At 31.8% G+C, this 13929-nt stretch overlaps 1 protein-coding gene across 1 annotated transcript; it reads left to right on the top strand.

Moving 5' to 3' along the window:
- Positions 1–4461: 4461 nt before the first annotated feature.
- Positions 4462–12925, top strand: LOC115965416 (MLO-like protein 1). Its single transcript, XM_031084632.1, has 14 exons — positions 4462–4922; positions 5059–5116; positions 5251–5477; positions 7727–7843; positions 7965–8025; positions 8325–8419; positions 9078–9152; positions 9276–9364; positions 9656–9705; positions 10069–10109; positions 11846–12055; positions 12160–12227; positions 12320–12380; positions 12480–12925. The coding sequence occupies exons 1-14, from the start codon at positions 4803–4805 to the stop codon at positions 12747–12749; spliced, it is 1542 nt and encodes a 513-aa protein (XP_030940492.1). The 5' UTR covers positions 4462–4802; the 3' UTR covers positions 12750–12925.
- Positions 12926–13929: the final 1004 nt, after the last annotated feature.

Here is a 13929-nt window from a genome sequence, read left to right as displayed (position 1 = left end):
TTCTTGAGACTAATTATCATGGATGAATGATGATACTTACTGGGCCCATGGTGATGTTGATCTTCACACAATTTATCACTTAATTCATCATGACTTGGTCTTTTTCTATCCGGTTAAGTAAGTTGACGACCAACTGCAACAAATTCTTTTGGTGGAGGTATCAACTACACAAGAATTTTCTCAAACAGTTTGAAAACTAAACAAAGGCTAACAAATTTACACCAGGATATACTTGAACGTATTTGGGCATAAGGTAGCGATCTTTACTTAAATATTAAGTAAATAATATTTATATGAATTTTAATTTATTTGTTTCATTTTAATTATAGTTTTATTGCCTTTTTTGATACAAAATTACTAAGTTTTTGTATTCTAGTTCCACTAACAATTCCTTTTTTGAATTGATAATATGGAAATTTCACTTAATTTCTCTTATGACGCAGTTGATATTAACTAGGATTTCATTAATTTTAATTTTAAAAAATTTCTTTCTGTAGACACATTTTAAACAAGTATTGTGAGTAATTTTTGATAAGCAATACTGAAAAATGATCTAGCCCTTTATATAATTTTGTACGTTAATTGGAGTTTTTTCATTTTTTGATAAACTCTATTTTTTTTTTTTTTGGTTGTAAATTTTTTAGTTTTGTAAATAAATCTAAACAATCAATATCAAAATAAATATCATATTTGAGAAAACATTCAAGATTAAGACAATATTTTTTCAAACTATCATTGTCTAGATTTTAATTTTTCAATAATAATTAAAGTTGAAAGGAGAGAGCAGTCAAACACCATACATTGATTAATAAGCAAGTCCAAAGAAAAAAAAAAAGAGTGAGAAAAAAAAAAAAAAATCTGGAGAGTAGCAAGGTGAGCAGTGAGCTAGGGAAAAAAAAAGTTTTTGATGTCTACATAAATGAGGAGACGTGAAACTGTGGTTTTTTCTTTTTTCTTTTGGTTGTCATTGTTTTAAGAGATAGTCACAGCCTCTCTCTTAGCAATGTTGGATTTCATGTGATAAATATTGGATTTCAGTAATGAATTTGATTGGAAAATTATTAATTCTTATTTTAATTTTAATAGAGAAAAAAAATTAAGGAAGAGTTTGTTTACCTTTCATTAATATTTTTTTGGGAGATTGAAAATTTTTACACTTTTAAATTGCTACAAATAATGTAAAACACATTAATAGAGTGCACACCATTCAAAGAGAAGATAATTTTTATTGACTAAAAGTTTTGGACCTTAATTAAAATTATTGCACTGTGAAACAAATAAACAGTGCACTGTATTGGCCAACAAAAAGGCCTTAATTCTTTTTTTTTTGCTAGATGAGAGGCAGTATTATTGTTATTTATTTTTATATTAAGCTGTAAGTAAGATGGATATAGTATACTTTATTGTTAATAATAGAGGGCCTTTATTTCATATGGGGCCTTATTCCATTGCCCAATTTCCTAATGGTTGAGCCACCACAATTAAATGCTTTGATATTTTATCTTTAAGGACCAAAAACATTTAATTTTAGTGAAAAATAAAAGTAACAAATTTTACGGGGACAAAATTAAATATTAAAATCAATGGCTTTGGCCCTAGATAGAGGTGAGCTATATAGCCCATTGGTGATTGGATGGTGCTTTAGTAAGTTGATCTTTCTATTTTTTATATAATTTTTTTATTGCTAAAGTGCAAGTTCATTTATGAAACAAAATTTAGAAAGATACAAAAAAAAAAAAAAAAAAAAAAAAAAATTGTATTTGATACTCCTATTAGTGATTTTTAGTTAGTTGAATTGGTAAAATCTCTTATCATTGAATAAGAGATCTGGAGTTTAAAACATGTTGACACAAAAAAAATCAATTTTAAATTTGGTAACTTTAGCCACAAATTATCATTAAAAAAAGTATCTATTCCAAATACCTTTCTCCAATGCTTCCTTGCATCTTCATGACCAATGGCTTCAATTTTATGTGAATTCTCTTCTAGCAACACTAGTCCAAATTCTACTGGCACTAAAAATTAATTGATATTTTAGTTTGATGATAAATAATAATCATCATCAAACAAACGTTATAAGTTGAAATTCTATTGTATGTAAAGAATAAATAAATAAAAATTAAGTCAAGTTAAAGCAAGGAAGGATTCAAAATGATGGCATAGACAATGGATAGAATCATGTAATGTTTGCAATCAGTAACTTACTAAAAAAGCCCTAATGTTTTTGGTAATTCCATTTTTTTTAGGGATTCCTTGGACCTATATATAAAGTAGGGAGATTTCATATCTATGTATGGTCGGTAGGGTAGGGTGTTCAAAGATTAGAAAACAATTCGTTAGAAAAGCAAACAAGGAAAAGAATGGGACAAATGCACTGAATTTAACTTGAGCTAATAAAGTAGAAACGATGTTATTTTTATTTAAGGAAAATTAAATTCAACTATACAATTTATTGGTCAATGTAACTGCATATTTGAATTTGATATACTGCATCAAACAACATCTAAAGTTTGGGCTTTTCATTAAATAAAATGTTTTGGGGGGGGGGGGGGTGTGTAAAAGGGGAAGATTTTGGGAGTTAAAAATGAAGTGTGAATTAAGAACACTTGTGTATTACAATTTTATTTATTTATTTTTATTGAGAAACATGTCCTTTTGCAGATTGAAATGAATATTAGAGTGTAACCGGGAAGAATTTGGTTTCTATGTGTATGTTGCTTTGTCGTCCAATCATATATAATTCCATATATACACGCACTAAATATATTAAAACAGCTTTTGTTTTAACGATGCTTTTATATATTAAAATAAAAATTGGAAGATCATTGGTGCGTTCATACGATCCGATAAATTTGTTAATATAATTAAACATATGATTGAAACAAAAAAGAAAATGTTATTATAGTAGCAGTGGGAGCATCTGTGTTGTTTAGCAAAGCAACATAATGATATGGATACAAAGTCAATTACTTCATAATAAAGAAAATGGAAAAACGAGTAAAAAGGAAACACAAAGTGGATTCTCACAAATAAAAAAAAAAAAAAAAGGAAACACAAAGTGTAGACTGTGTAGGCATCATTAAATTAATGTTGGCGTTCGCGTTTAATGTTTATGTTCGTATATGAATATGCATTCCTTTTTCGAATGAGAGAGAGAGAGAGAGAGAGGTGAGAACGTGACAGACGGAAAAGTTGGAAACAGATCAGATCCTTCTGATGATAATTGACAATAATTTCTCCGCGTTTCCATTCCAGTGTCCACTTTCCTTTTATTTGTTTATTTATTTTGTTTATTCCTTATTCAAACAAACGTACAGATTTTTACGTTAGAGAATATATGAAATGAATATGGTACGCGTTCTTTTCTGTCTTATTTATTTATTATTATTTAAAATATAAACCTATTTCTTTCTCCTTCCTTCCCCATCATCATGATGCTGAATGCTGATGATGCCTAATAATGCCTTTGCAATTTGCATACACTCCCCATGTTTCATTGCTGGTAATTGGTAACCTTAGATTAGAGGATTTTTTCGCCATTTAGCATTATTTTAGCAACAATTTCATTAGTTAGCATGTTTTTAAACATTTTAGCAAACTAACATTTCTAGTTGCTTAGACTTAATTTTAATAAAGAAACTTAAGTTTCACACACTCGATTTTGATACTCTAAAAGGTTGATGTGGAAATTTTAATATGCGTAGAACTTGAGTCTTAGAGACTCGAGTCCTATTTTTTTAGTTTTACATTTTTCAGAAACAGAGAAGAAGAAAAAAGAAAGAAGAGGAGACCCAAACCCACAGCAAAACCAAACCCACCCTGTGAAGCCACCTACAAAAACCAAACCCACCCACCCACTTGTTCTCATCTCAGTGGCGAATCGACGATGGATCTCCCGATTGGGAAGGTAGATGTTCTTCTTGGTGTCAGTTTGTCTTTGCTTTCTCTTTTTCTCCAATTCTCACTTAAAAAAAAAATAAAAAAATAAAAAAATAAAAAAATTAAGAGCTACTCCAGTGCTGAGATCATAATTTTTGGGTTAAAGAAGAAGAAGGAAGAAGGAAGAGAAGAGTGGGTTTTCCAGTTTTGTTCTTGGGTTTTTCAAAGCAAGAATTCGAGTCTTAGGGACTTAAGTTTCACGTGGATTTTAAATTCATCTTAACTCTGCAAGCACATGAAACTCAAGTTTCTAAGACTTAATCTAAAAAACTCGAGATGTAAGTTTTCTAAATAGTTTAAAAACATTGCTAACTATCGAAATTGTTAGCAAAATTATGTTATTTTTGCAAAAAAATTCTATGTTAGAAGTAGTCAAAAAAAAAAAAAAAAAAAAAAAAGTCTTCTGAGAGTTTGGTGAGATTCATGCTTACTTGTTATTAGGAGCGGGGTGGGTGTGGGACCCCACAGTTGGTATATACATATACGTAACATGTGCTGTTGTGTTGGGTCGACCCAGTTTTTCATATATTTGGAGTTGATGTTCGCACTGATTGGCGCTCGGTCTCGGTCAGCATATTTTAAGCTTTAGCCTTTATTCCCATAAATTTTGACATTTAATTTTTCTTTTTGGCCCATAAGGTTTTCCTAAAATGGCAGTGGCAGCTTGATAATCCCACCAGCTGCTTTACAGCTCCTCCATCCCACTCTTCTGATTATGATTCTATTCTCTTAATTCCATTTTCTTGTTTCAAAGAAAAGAATTATTTGTAGGAGAGAAAAGAGTGAGAGTACTGCACTACATCATAATTTTTGGTTAATTAGATATTAGGCAGAGATAGAGACAGAGACAGAGACAGAGAAAGATGGCAGCTGAAGAAGGTCCAACTTTGGAGTACACCCCAACGTGGGTTGTTGCTGTGGTGTGCAGTGTTATCGTCGCCATCTCTCTCGCCGTCGAACGTCTCCTTCACTACACTGGCAAGGCATGTCAATCTCTTCTCTTTTCTGCATCCATCGTATCAATTCTATTACCTTATTAGTCTAGTCTTAGACTACTTGGTAAACGTACTGATCATCATTAATTATTTATATAATGAATACTCTCTCTCTCTTTTGCAGTATCTCAAGAAAAAGAACCAGAAGCCTCTCTATCAAGCCTTACAGAAGATCAAAGAAGGTCACCAGTACTCTCCACTCTCTTTCTCTCTCTATTACATGCATATATATATACACACACACACACATACATATAGAGTTGGATATATTCTGGGTGTGCCTGATCATATGATTTTATGGTGTGAATGAATGCAGAGTTGATGTTGTTGGGGTTCATATCACTGCTACTCACAGTGTTCCAAGCACGGATTGCCAAAATTTGCATACCCGAGAACTTAGCCAATAAGTGGTTGCCTTGTAAAACAGATGCATCTTCTTCTTCTTCTACTACTACCCATTTCCAAACCTTGTTCACTTCTTTTATTCCCCGTCGCCTCCTCGCCGAGGAAACAACTACTTCCAACGGTTATTGTGCTGAGGAGGTACTTAAAAACTTTTTCTTCGTCTAAATTTTGGAACTTAACCGCAATCAGTGCTTCTATCCATATTACTATTTTGGCTATTGGTGATTGATTAATGGGGTTTTCTAGTTATTTTTATCAAAGTTGATACGAATATATGACAAGGAATCAATTTTTAGTGGAGTTAATTGACTTTATCGACGCACCAAACAATTTTTGTATTTTAGTTTGTTGTTTGTAGTGTATTGAGTACTGTTTATTGGGGGGGGGGGGGGGGGGGGGGGGGGGGGGGACAAGGGCCCATATGAATTTCCTTTTTTTTTTTTTTTTTTTTTTTTTTTTTTTTTTTAAAGCAAACTACAGATAACCATTTTAATCATGACCTGACTTGGAATAATATTTAATTTTTGAAGTCTTAAAAAAACAAATATATTATTGATTGGTGGAATCTTTCAGTCAGACTTCTCAAAGCACATGCATAGGTTGCAAATGCATGTGCTCTTCATATCTACATATTTGTTAAATCAACGTGCAGGGTGGATTGTTTGAAATGTTACATGTTTGGAATCCTACATTTGACTTTTGACTTTCTACTTTCATGATTTCTATAAGTTGTTGTTTCTATCATCTTAGTTCAATCCGATTTTGAAACATAAAGGATCACTTTGATTGGATTGACACTTTACTCCCTCTCTCATTTCTGCAAGACAAAATTTACATTATCTTTTTGGTCTGGATGATTTTACAGAAAAAAAAAAGTTATTATCACATTTGCCATCAATGATCTTCATATTAGGTGCAGAATTAGAACATGTTATAATCCCCAGTATGGTTAATCAACTTAACCTGGTATAAATAAGAAGATTTGAGAACCAAGGTTCTTAATGCTCATGTTTTAAATACTCCCAAGCATATTTGTTTGCTGTTTTAGGGCTTTCCCTGTCTTCTGGTCACTTACTTAAGATTTCATAGTAAAAAGACTAAGAACTTGGAGATTCAGCTATTATGAAATCAGCCTCCTGGGGCAGGATGGTTAATGTGCTCATGTGAGTTCTAGCTTTAAAACATTCAAGTTAAGTCTGTAAAAATCAAACCCCAGAAGATAAAGCAATGCAATTGTTTATAGGTAAAGCACACATATAATCAATGTGATCATTTTATTTATTTATTTATTTATTTTATGCTGAGAATAATCAAGTGATCATTAAAAGAGAGTAAATTGCAGTAGATAGCTTGTCCTGAATTACCTTCTTTTTAGTGTATAATAGAAAGATACAACTGCGCATAAGTAAATTGAACTTAGCTTCTATACATAAGAGTCTTTCTTACCTGATGAAGCACCAAAGTTCTTCTGATATGCGTTGCCAATGTAACAGCAAGGATACAACTCCTTAAATAAATCATTGAACTTTCAGAAAATATTGAGGTTCTAGTCATGGATAAGATTTCAAGCAGATATGTTTGACTGATTATTTTGGATATGACTTCACAAACTCTTACTAGCCAGGGTGCGTTTTCAGAGTAAATTCTAAATTACCTTAGATGAAGCATCCCATATGTTCCGATTGAAGACTTTTATTGTGTTCCAAAGAGCCAAAAAGGTTTTTCTAAAAAGTTGGTCGTTTAATCTTTGGAGTGCTTATTTTTTCAACTAATTCCTTCAATTGCTAGTTATACATTCAGTACCCTTATATGATACACCAGATATCCTTAGAGCAATATGACCTGAGGTGATTGTTAATAGCGGAGTTCTCTCCAAAGCAGTGAAAAAGAATTGCAGAGTATACATGCCTCTTTGAGGCTATAGGACATTAATTACTGTTCCTTATTGTTAGCAGTTTCTTTTCTTTTTCTGTTCTTTTCTTCTCCTCCTTTTTCCTTCTTTTGAATTGTCTTTGTGTATTATAGACTCTTGTTCAATCTTCTGCAATAGCTAAATCTTACTGGTAGGAAGCCCGTATTACAAAATTGTCAGCTAATGTTAAATTGTTAATATAAACAAAATATTTTTACTCTTCACTGTTTGAAGTTGAATAGATCAACATCTTCTAGTGTAGACAGAATTATGTAATTTTTTTCCCAGTTGAGACCCTTGTGGGTTATAACTTATAAGCATGCATAACTGAACTCAGCATCGTATAAAGTTATTAAAGTCTTCAAAGAATGCTCTAGGAATGCAATCAAAATCAAATTTGTTAACTAAGGTTGCACACGTGCTTATGAATTGAAATATCTTATTATTTTTTGCTTTCTTTACATCATTTTTTCAGGGAAAGGTCCCACTGTTATCTCTTACTGCACTGCATCATCTTCACATATTTATCTTTGTGTTAGCTGTTGTGCATGTGACTTTCTGTGCTCTAACCATTCTTTTTGGAGGAGCAAAGGTTAGTTGTCCCTATTCTTATAATTATCTGTCTATTTTTTTTTCATTTTTTAATTATAACCAAGAATTTTTATTCTTTAACCTTAGTGTCAATTTTTCTATAATATGTTTTAATGGTGTAGATAAGTCAATGGAAACATTGGGAGGATTCTATCTTGAAAAAGGAAAACGATCCAGAAGAAGGTAATGCTCAATTTCTCATTAAAGTTTAAGTCTACATACTTTCCTGTGTTATGTTTCCTTCTGCTGAATCCTGGATCATAAAATAAATTTATTCCTTACCTCAATTCTTTTGGACTGAATGATATAGGATTGAGGCTCTCAAAAAAAAAAAAAAAGAATGATATAGGATTGAGTCACTCAGAATTTTTCACTATGGACTGAAATTTCATCATTCAACATGAAGTGTGTGCATTTTCTTTAATATCCAACAACTACTTGCTGTTGTTTACATCTTTTCTCATGAAATACTGTATTTGCAGTTCTCAAAACAAACTTTACACAAGTCCAAGATCACGATTTTATCAGGAATCGCTTTCTGGGTATTGGCAAAGATTCAGCTTTGTTTGGATGGGTGGTAAGTTGTAGAACCCTTTATAATCAAATCAATCTACCTCTTTGACAACTAATACCAACTATGATTACAACAGCTAATAATTTGATTCATCAATGTTATTAAGAAGGATAATGTAATGATCATACTTATCAATAGTTTTTCATGATGGAAAGCATTCATTCACTATGGTTGTTTTATAAATATCAGGAAAAAGAAAAACCACTATCTTTTAACTCTTCTTTTATGCCAGACTACACATAATTTTTTTTTTTGAAACCCATGTACTACTCAAATGTTAACAAGCCTGAAATGCTTAGGGAAAGGTCAGTTTCAAGAAAAAAAAAAAAAAATAAGAAAAAGAAAAAAAGGGAAAAAAGAAAAGAAAAAAAGAGAGAGATTAACAAAAAATGATTTCACTCTGAAAATTTAAATGTTGGAGATCACCTTTCCTGGGCGATGTAATAATAATCTAGAATGAAATATTTCAGTTACGACATTAGAATATTGCTTCTACAGCCATAATTTATATAAAAGATAGAAATCATTTCTGGGATGCTTGCCTGACTTGTAATGGACATCAGAATTGGGAACTTACAACTTACAACAAAATACACAAATTTGTTCTTCTCTACTATTACAAACAAATGATTTATTTTTTTAATGACATCATCATTTTCAGCAATCATTTTTCAAGCAATTTTATGGGTCCGTGACCAAAACAGATTATCTGACAATGCGACTGGGCTTCATTATGGTAAGTTATATAAAGTTCTATATGTATTCAATTTATTATTCTTTATTTTTTTTTTTCAAAACACCATTACTTTTTACTTCACTAGATAATCTTTCTGATTTTTAATATCTTTCTTTTCTATAGACTCATTGCAGAGGAAACCCACGGTTTAATTTCCACAAGTACATGATTCGTGCCCTTGAAGCTGATTTCAAGAAAGTCGTTGGAATAAGGTTAGTCACAATTATTAAAGACATTCCAAGTGCACTCATTATCTTATTTTCTATATTTTGAGCTTTACTATTTCTAATGCGGAGTACATCCTATAAGGTTAAACCAATAAAAAAAAGTACTGACTTAGAAGGATTGTGCTTATGCTCAACCTCTTTTGTTTGAAAAATGTTAGTATTTCTATTTTACATGTACCATATTACAATATACTAGCTCTCCGTGCACTAAGTACTTTCTAATCTGATTCCTCTAAGTTGATAGATCCTACTAAATTCTAAGTTCATCAATTGCAGTTGGTATCTTTGGTTATTTGTGGTCATTTTCTTGTTGCTGAATGTGGCTGGTAAGCTCTCTCTCTCTCATTAACAAAATGTAACAGATTTTTTGCACATAATTGAATGTATGGCCTTAAGGTCAACCTTAGCAACACATTTTTTCTATTCTGACTCACATTTATAATATGGTCCTAACCCAGTTTCTGAAAACAGTGTAGAAATTTTCGTTGTAGAGGTTTCAAAATCTTATCCATTTGACTTACATTTCTATATCTAATTTCTATTGAAAGGAACGTCATGTTCCACGAATTACTCATCAAAATTTCTGAGTTCCAATGACTCTATAATGCCATAGTCCTTGTCTCTGTTCTAGGCTCAGCTACATGAAGATCATTATCTCCAATCCATAATGTATTCTGATTTTCTTGCAGGTTGGCATGCGTACTTCTGGATTGCATTCATACCCTTCATTGTAAGTTTTATGTCGTAGTTTTCCTGTAAATTGCTTATATATTTATGCAATTTGATTAGTCACAATTTTGTGAAGATTATACCTTGTAAAAACATTTTGATTGCCAACTTTTGTTTTTTGTTTGTGCCGGAAGAGAAATTCCAGCAAAGTTTGTTTGTGCACCAGGTTGCCCTAGAATTTAAATCTTGATGCCCACTAGCTTATGTGTTTTTTTTTTTTTTTTTTTTTTTTTTAATTTTTATTTTTTTTATGATGTTGGATTAAAAGGAACTAGCCAGCCTTACATTAACTGCATTTTCTGAGGTAAATTCCTTTTGATATACAAGGTGGCTTTTGTATGTAAGATGTTATATATATAATTGGTTTTTAACCTAATAAAGCAGTGTCATTGACAGTTGGTATCTAGTTCTTCCTTTGAACACTTCTAACCTATCACAAGGAGCTTGTAATATTTTAAAGCTGAATGTTACAGTTCTACACCTAGTGTAGATCAAGGAAAAATTGTGGTTGTCAAATATAAAATGGAGTCCTAGATCATCAATTCAAAGAAACCATCATATGTCCCCTCAAAAGCTTGACAGGCTTATCTAGGATCAAATCATTAACATCTATTGTAGCTGCAATTAAGCATTGCTACAATTCACCCAAGCTTAGGCTCTATAAAAGGAGTCTTATAATCTTGCAGGTGCTTTCAGAAATTTAAGGAGCTCTCAGTAATACGAGATACTTTTTGGGCAAGAATTTGGTATATACATGCTCATTCTCCCTAAAATGGAACCTGTGAAAGATAATAATTATATTAAGCTGTATTTTTGCAAGCATGTCACTAGTTTCTATCATATTCAACTTGGTAAAGCATAGAGATCATAATCTCCACCTTATCTAATCATCCAAGTCGACTAAGATTATTTTTAAATAAAATTCTATATGAGAAAAAGCAAGAAAATTCCTAAAATTGACATCATAGATGTTAAGGTGATCCTTCATTCAGTTGACTTCAAACTGTAGCAATACGCAAGCAAAAGCTCTGTTTTCATTATAGCTGACTGTATAGGACAAATGGAACATGTGCCAAAAGATGTCAAGAAGGAAGGATGTTATTCCTGGTTTCATTAAATAATACTTGTGTACTAGTATTTACAAATATACATCTGTTAGAGATATTGGTTAGGGATTTTGTTATGTCTAGATGAATTAAATTTCACAATTATGTTGTCAAGATTAAATTCTGTACCCTTCAATTTTAATCCATTTCATCAAGTCCTAACACATGTTTGTGTGTGTGTGTGTCAAAAATATAAGGAAGATTGCATGCACTATTTAAATGGTTGAAATTGTTCAATTTTGAGTCTGTGCAAATTCTACACTAGAAGGAAGACTGGATATAGACTTTGTATTCCACTTTATGATATGTTCCTCATCAGTCAACCATGCCACCTAGCAGCTACATGTTATCTATACTGTTATAGTTGAATAGATGGATTTCCTCTTTTCTTTCAAAGATTTCAGGCTTTTCAGCTTCTGAAGATAAATGTGTTAGCTCATTTCTAGTGTCTTTTCCATACTTTTGTTTAACTTACCATGCTCTTTGGTTGAAAATAACAATCAAATAAATGATTCATAATAATTGTGATTTTGTCTGCTTAAATCATTTAACTACATGTTCATCTTGTAAATGTCCTAGATAACATTTGGGTAAGGGCCATAACATTGATATTGTTTTTTATATTTTACAGCTTCTACTTGCTGTGGGCGCTAAGTTAGAGCATGTGATTATCCAGTTGGCCCATGAGGTTGCCGAGAAACATGCAGCAATTGCAGGTGCTTTGGTAGTTCAACCTTCAGACGATCACTTCTGGTTCCATAGGCCCCAGATTGTTCTCTTGCTGATTCATATCATCCTGTTTCAGAATTCATTTGAACTGGCATTTTTCTTTTGGATATGGGTAAAACAATTAAAATTCAATATTCATTACATGCTAATGAGACAGAGATAAATTTGAAATGAAAACTATGGATTGAATAACTATGATGCTTCAATATGTTACAGGTTCAATATGGATTTGACTCGTGCATAATGGGAGAAATCAGCTATATCATCCCAAGACTTGTTATAGGGTAAAACAATGATAATAATTATTCTATTCTTGAAACCATGTGTTTCTATTGATAAACCGAACCTGATGTTAAATGCCAATTTTTATTCATAGGGTATTCGTTCAGTTCGTCTGCAGTTATAGTACCCTACCACTGTATGCAATTGTCACACAGGTGAGTTTGATCATCACTAAGAATTCACCTTCTTTATGATCAATTAATTTATGTTGGGATTTTATGCTGATGAAGATTGCTGAATTCCTTAAAATGTAGATGGGAAGTTCATTTAAAAAGGCTATATTTGAAGAACACATACAAGAAGGGCTTGTTGGTTGGGCTCGAACGGCAAAAAAGAACAAGGGTTTGAGAAAGGCTGCTAATGGCTCAACTACTACTACTCAGGGTTCTACTACTCATGCATCCGGCCAAATGAGTCCAAGAGAAACTACTCCTTTGGCAATTCAGATGAACGAAGTATCTGCAATGGAAGAAGGTAATGCAGGAGAGATTGCAACTGCAACTCTCTACGATGGACATAGATAAGGGCATCATAGTGTCACTCAAAACTCTTGTAGTTAGCCGGGTGTTTTTTACTTCTTGTGGTTTAGGTGAAGTTAGAAACAGTTGTGTTTTGATATATGCTACATATTTATTAAAATTGTTCAGATGCGTACTATATAGTTGGTTTATTGATTTTATTTCTTGTATAGTAATGATGATGATGATGTGTAAAATGATGATATAATTTTGATGTAAGCAGTTAAGTACTAAGTTCAGTAGAATTGTTTGCTAGCAATCAGAACTAAGTACCTTGATAATATATCATGTGGAATTATTTTCTAAAGAAAAGTCATTAGTAGTTTTTTCATGTGAAAATTTCTCTCTCCATTATATTCAAAGAGTCTATTCATAATGGATTAATAAAAAAATGGCACTCAGCTAACAAAACAAACACAACCAGATATCAAGTGCTTAAAATATGACAACACAACGCCCGTTAAGTATTGGCTATAATATAATCTTTACATCACCGTTCTTTTACACAAGAATAGGATGTTTCAATTTTCAAGATCCAGACCGATAGCCAAATTCAATTGCTTCGTTTTCAAGAAATCCAATTATTCACAAACAAAATTGAAAGTCATTTCAACCCAACAACATAGAAAAAATCACTACTTTTATAAATGTCTACTACTACAAATACAAGTGTAGAACTGTGGGCAGGGAGGAAGATAGAGCTAAAGGTTTGGAATTTTTTTTTTTTAATTGTAACTTCCAGAATAAGAATTTTTTTGTTTTGTTTTTTGTTTTTTTTGGGGGGGGTCAATTTAAGATTTTATGAATCATCTATTTGTGTCAACAGTTGAGATCAGGTATGTTTTTAATAAGACTGCATTTTCTGGCCACATATTCTGTCACAATTAGCTAGGCATTTTAAAGCCTAATTTATACTTTCAAATGCTATTATAAGTATTTGACACTTTGGTTTGACAAATTCTAACCACTTTAAAATCTCTTTTTGGACATCATTAATTGATTTTCGTAACTCATAAAGACAATAAACATCACTGATAATATTACAAACTAACATTTCTCCGCTGTGGTCATCAACGAATATCAAGATATTGAAAGAATAAAAAAATAAAAAAAAATCAACCTGGGAGAGGGAGCAGCCTTTGTACAGTGCAGAGAGAGAATTTAGGCTAATTTTGGTATTTAGAAT

Source organism: Quercus lobata, chromosome 10 (assembly GCF_001633185.2).
Source record: "Quercus lobata isolate SW786 chromosome 10, ValleyOak3.0 Primary Assembly, whole genome shotgun sequence".
NCBI lineage: Eukaryota > Viridiplantae > Streptophyta > Magnoliopsida > Fagales > Fagaceae > Quercus > Quercus lobata.
Note: the sequence above shows the minus strand (reverse complement) of the source record. Positions and strands in the feature narration are given on the sequence as shown.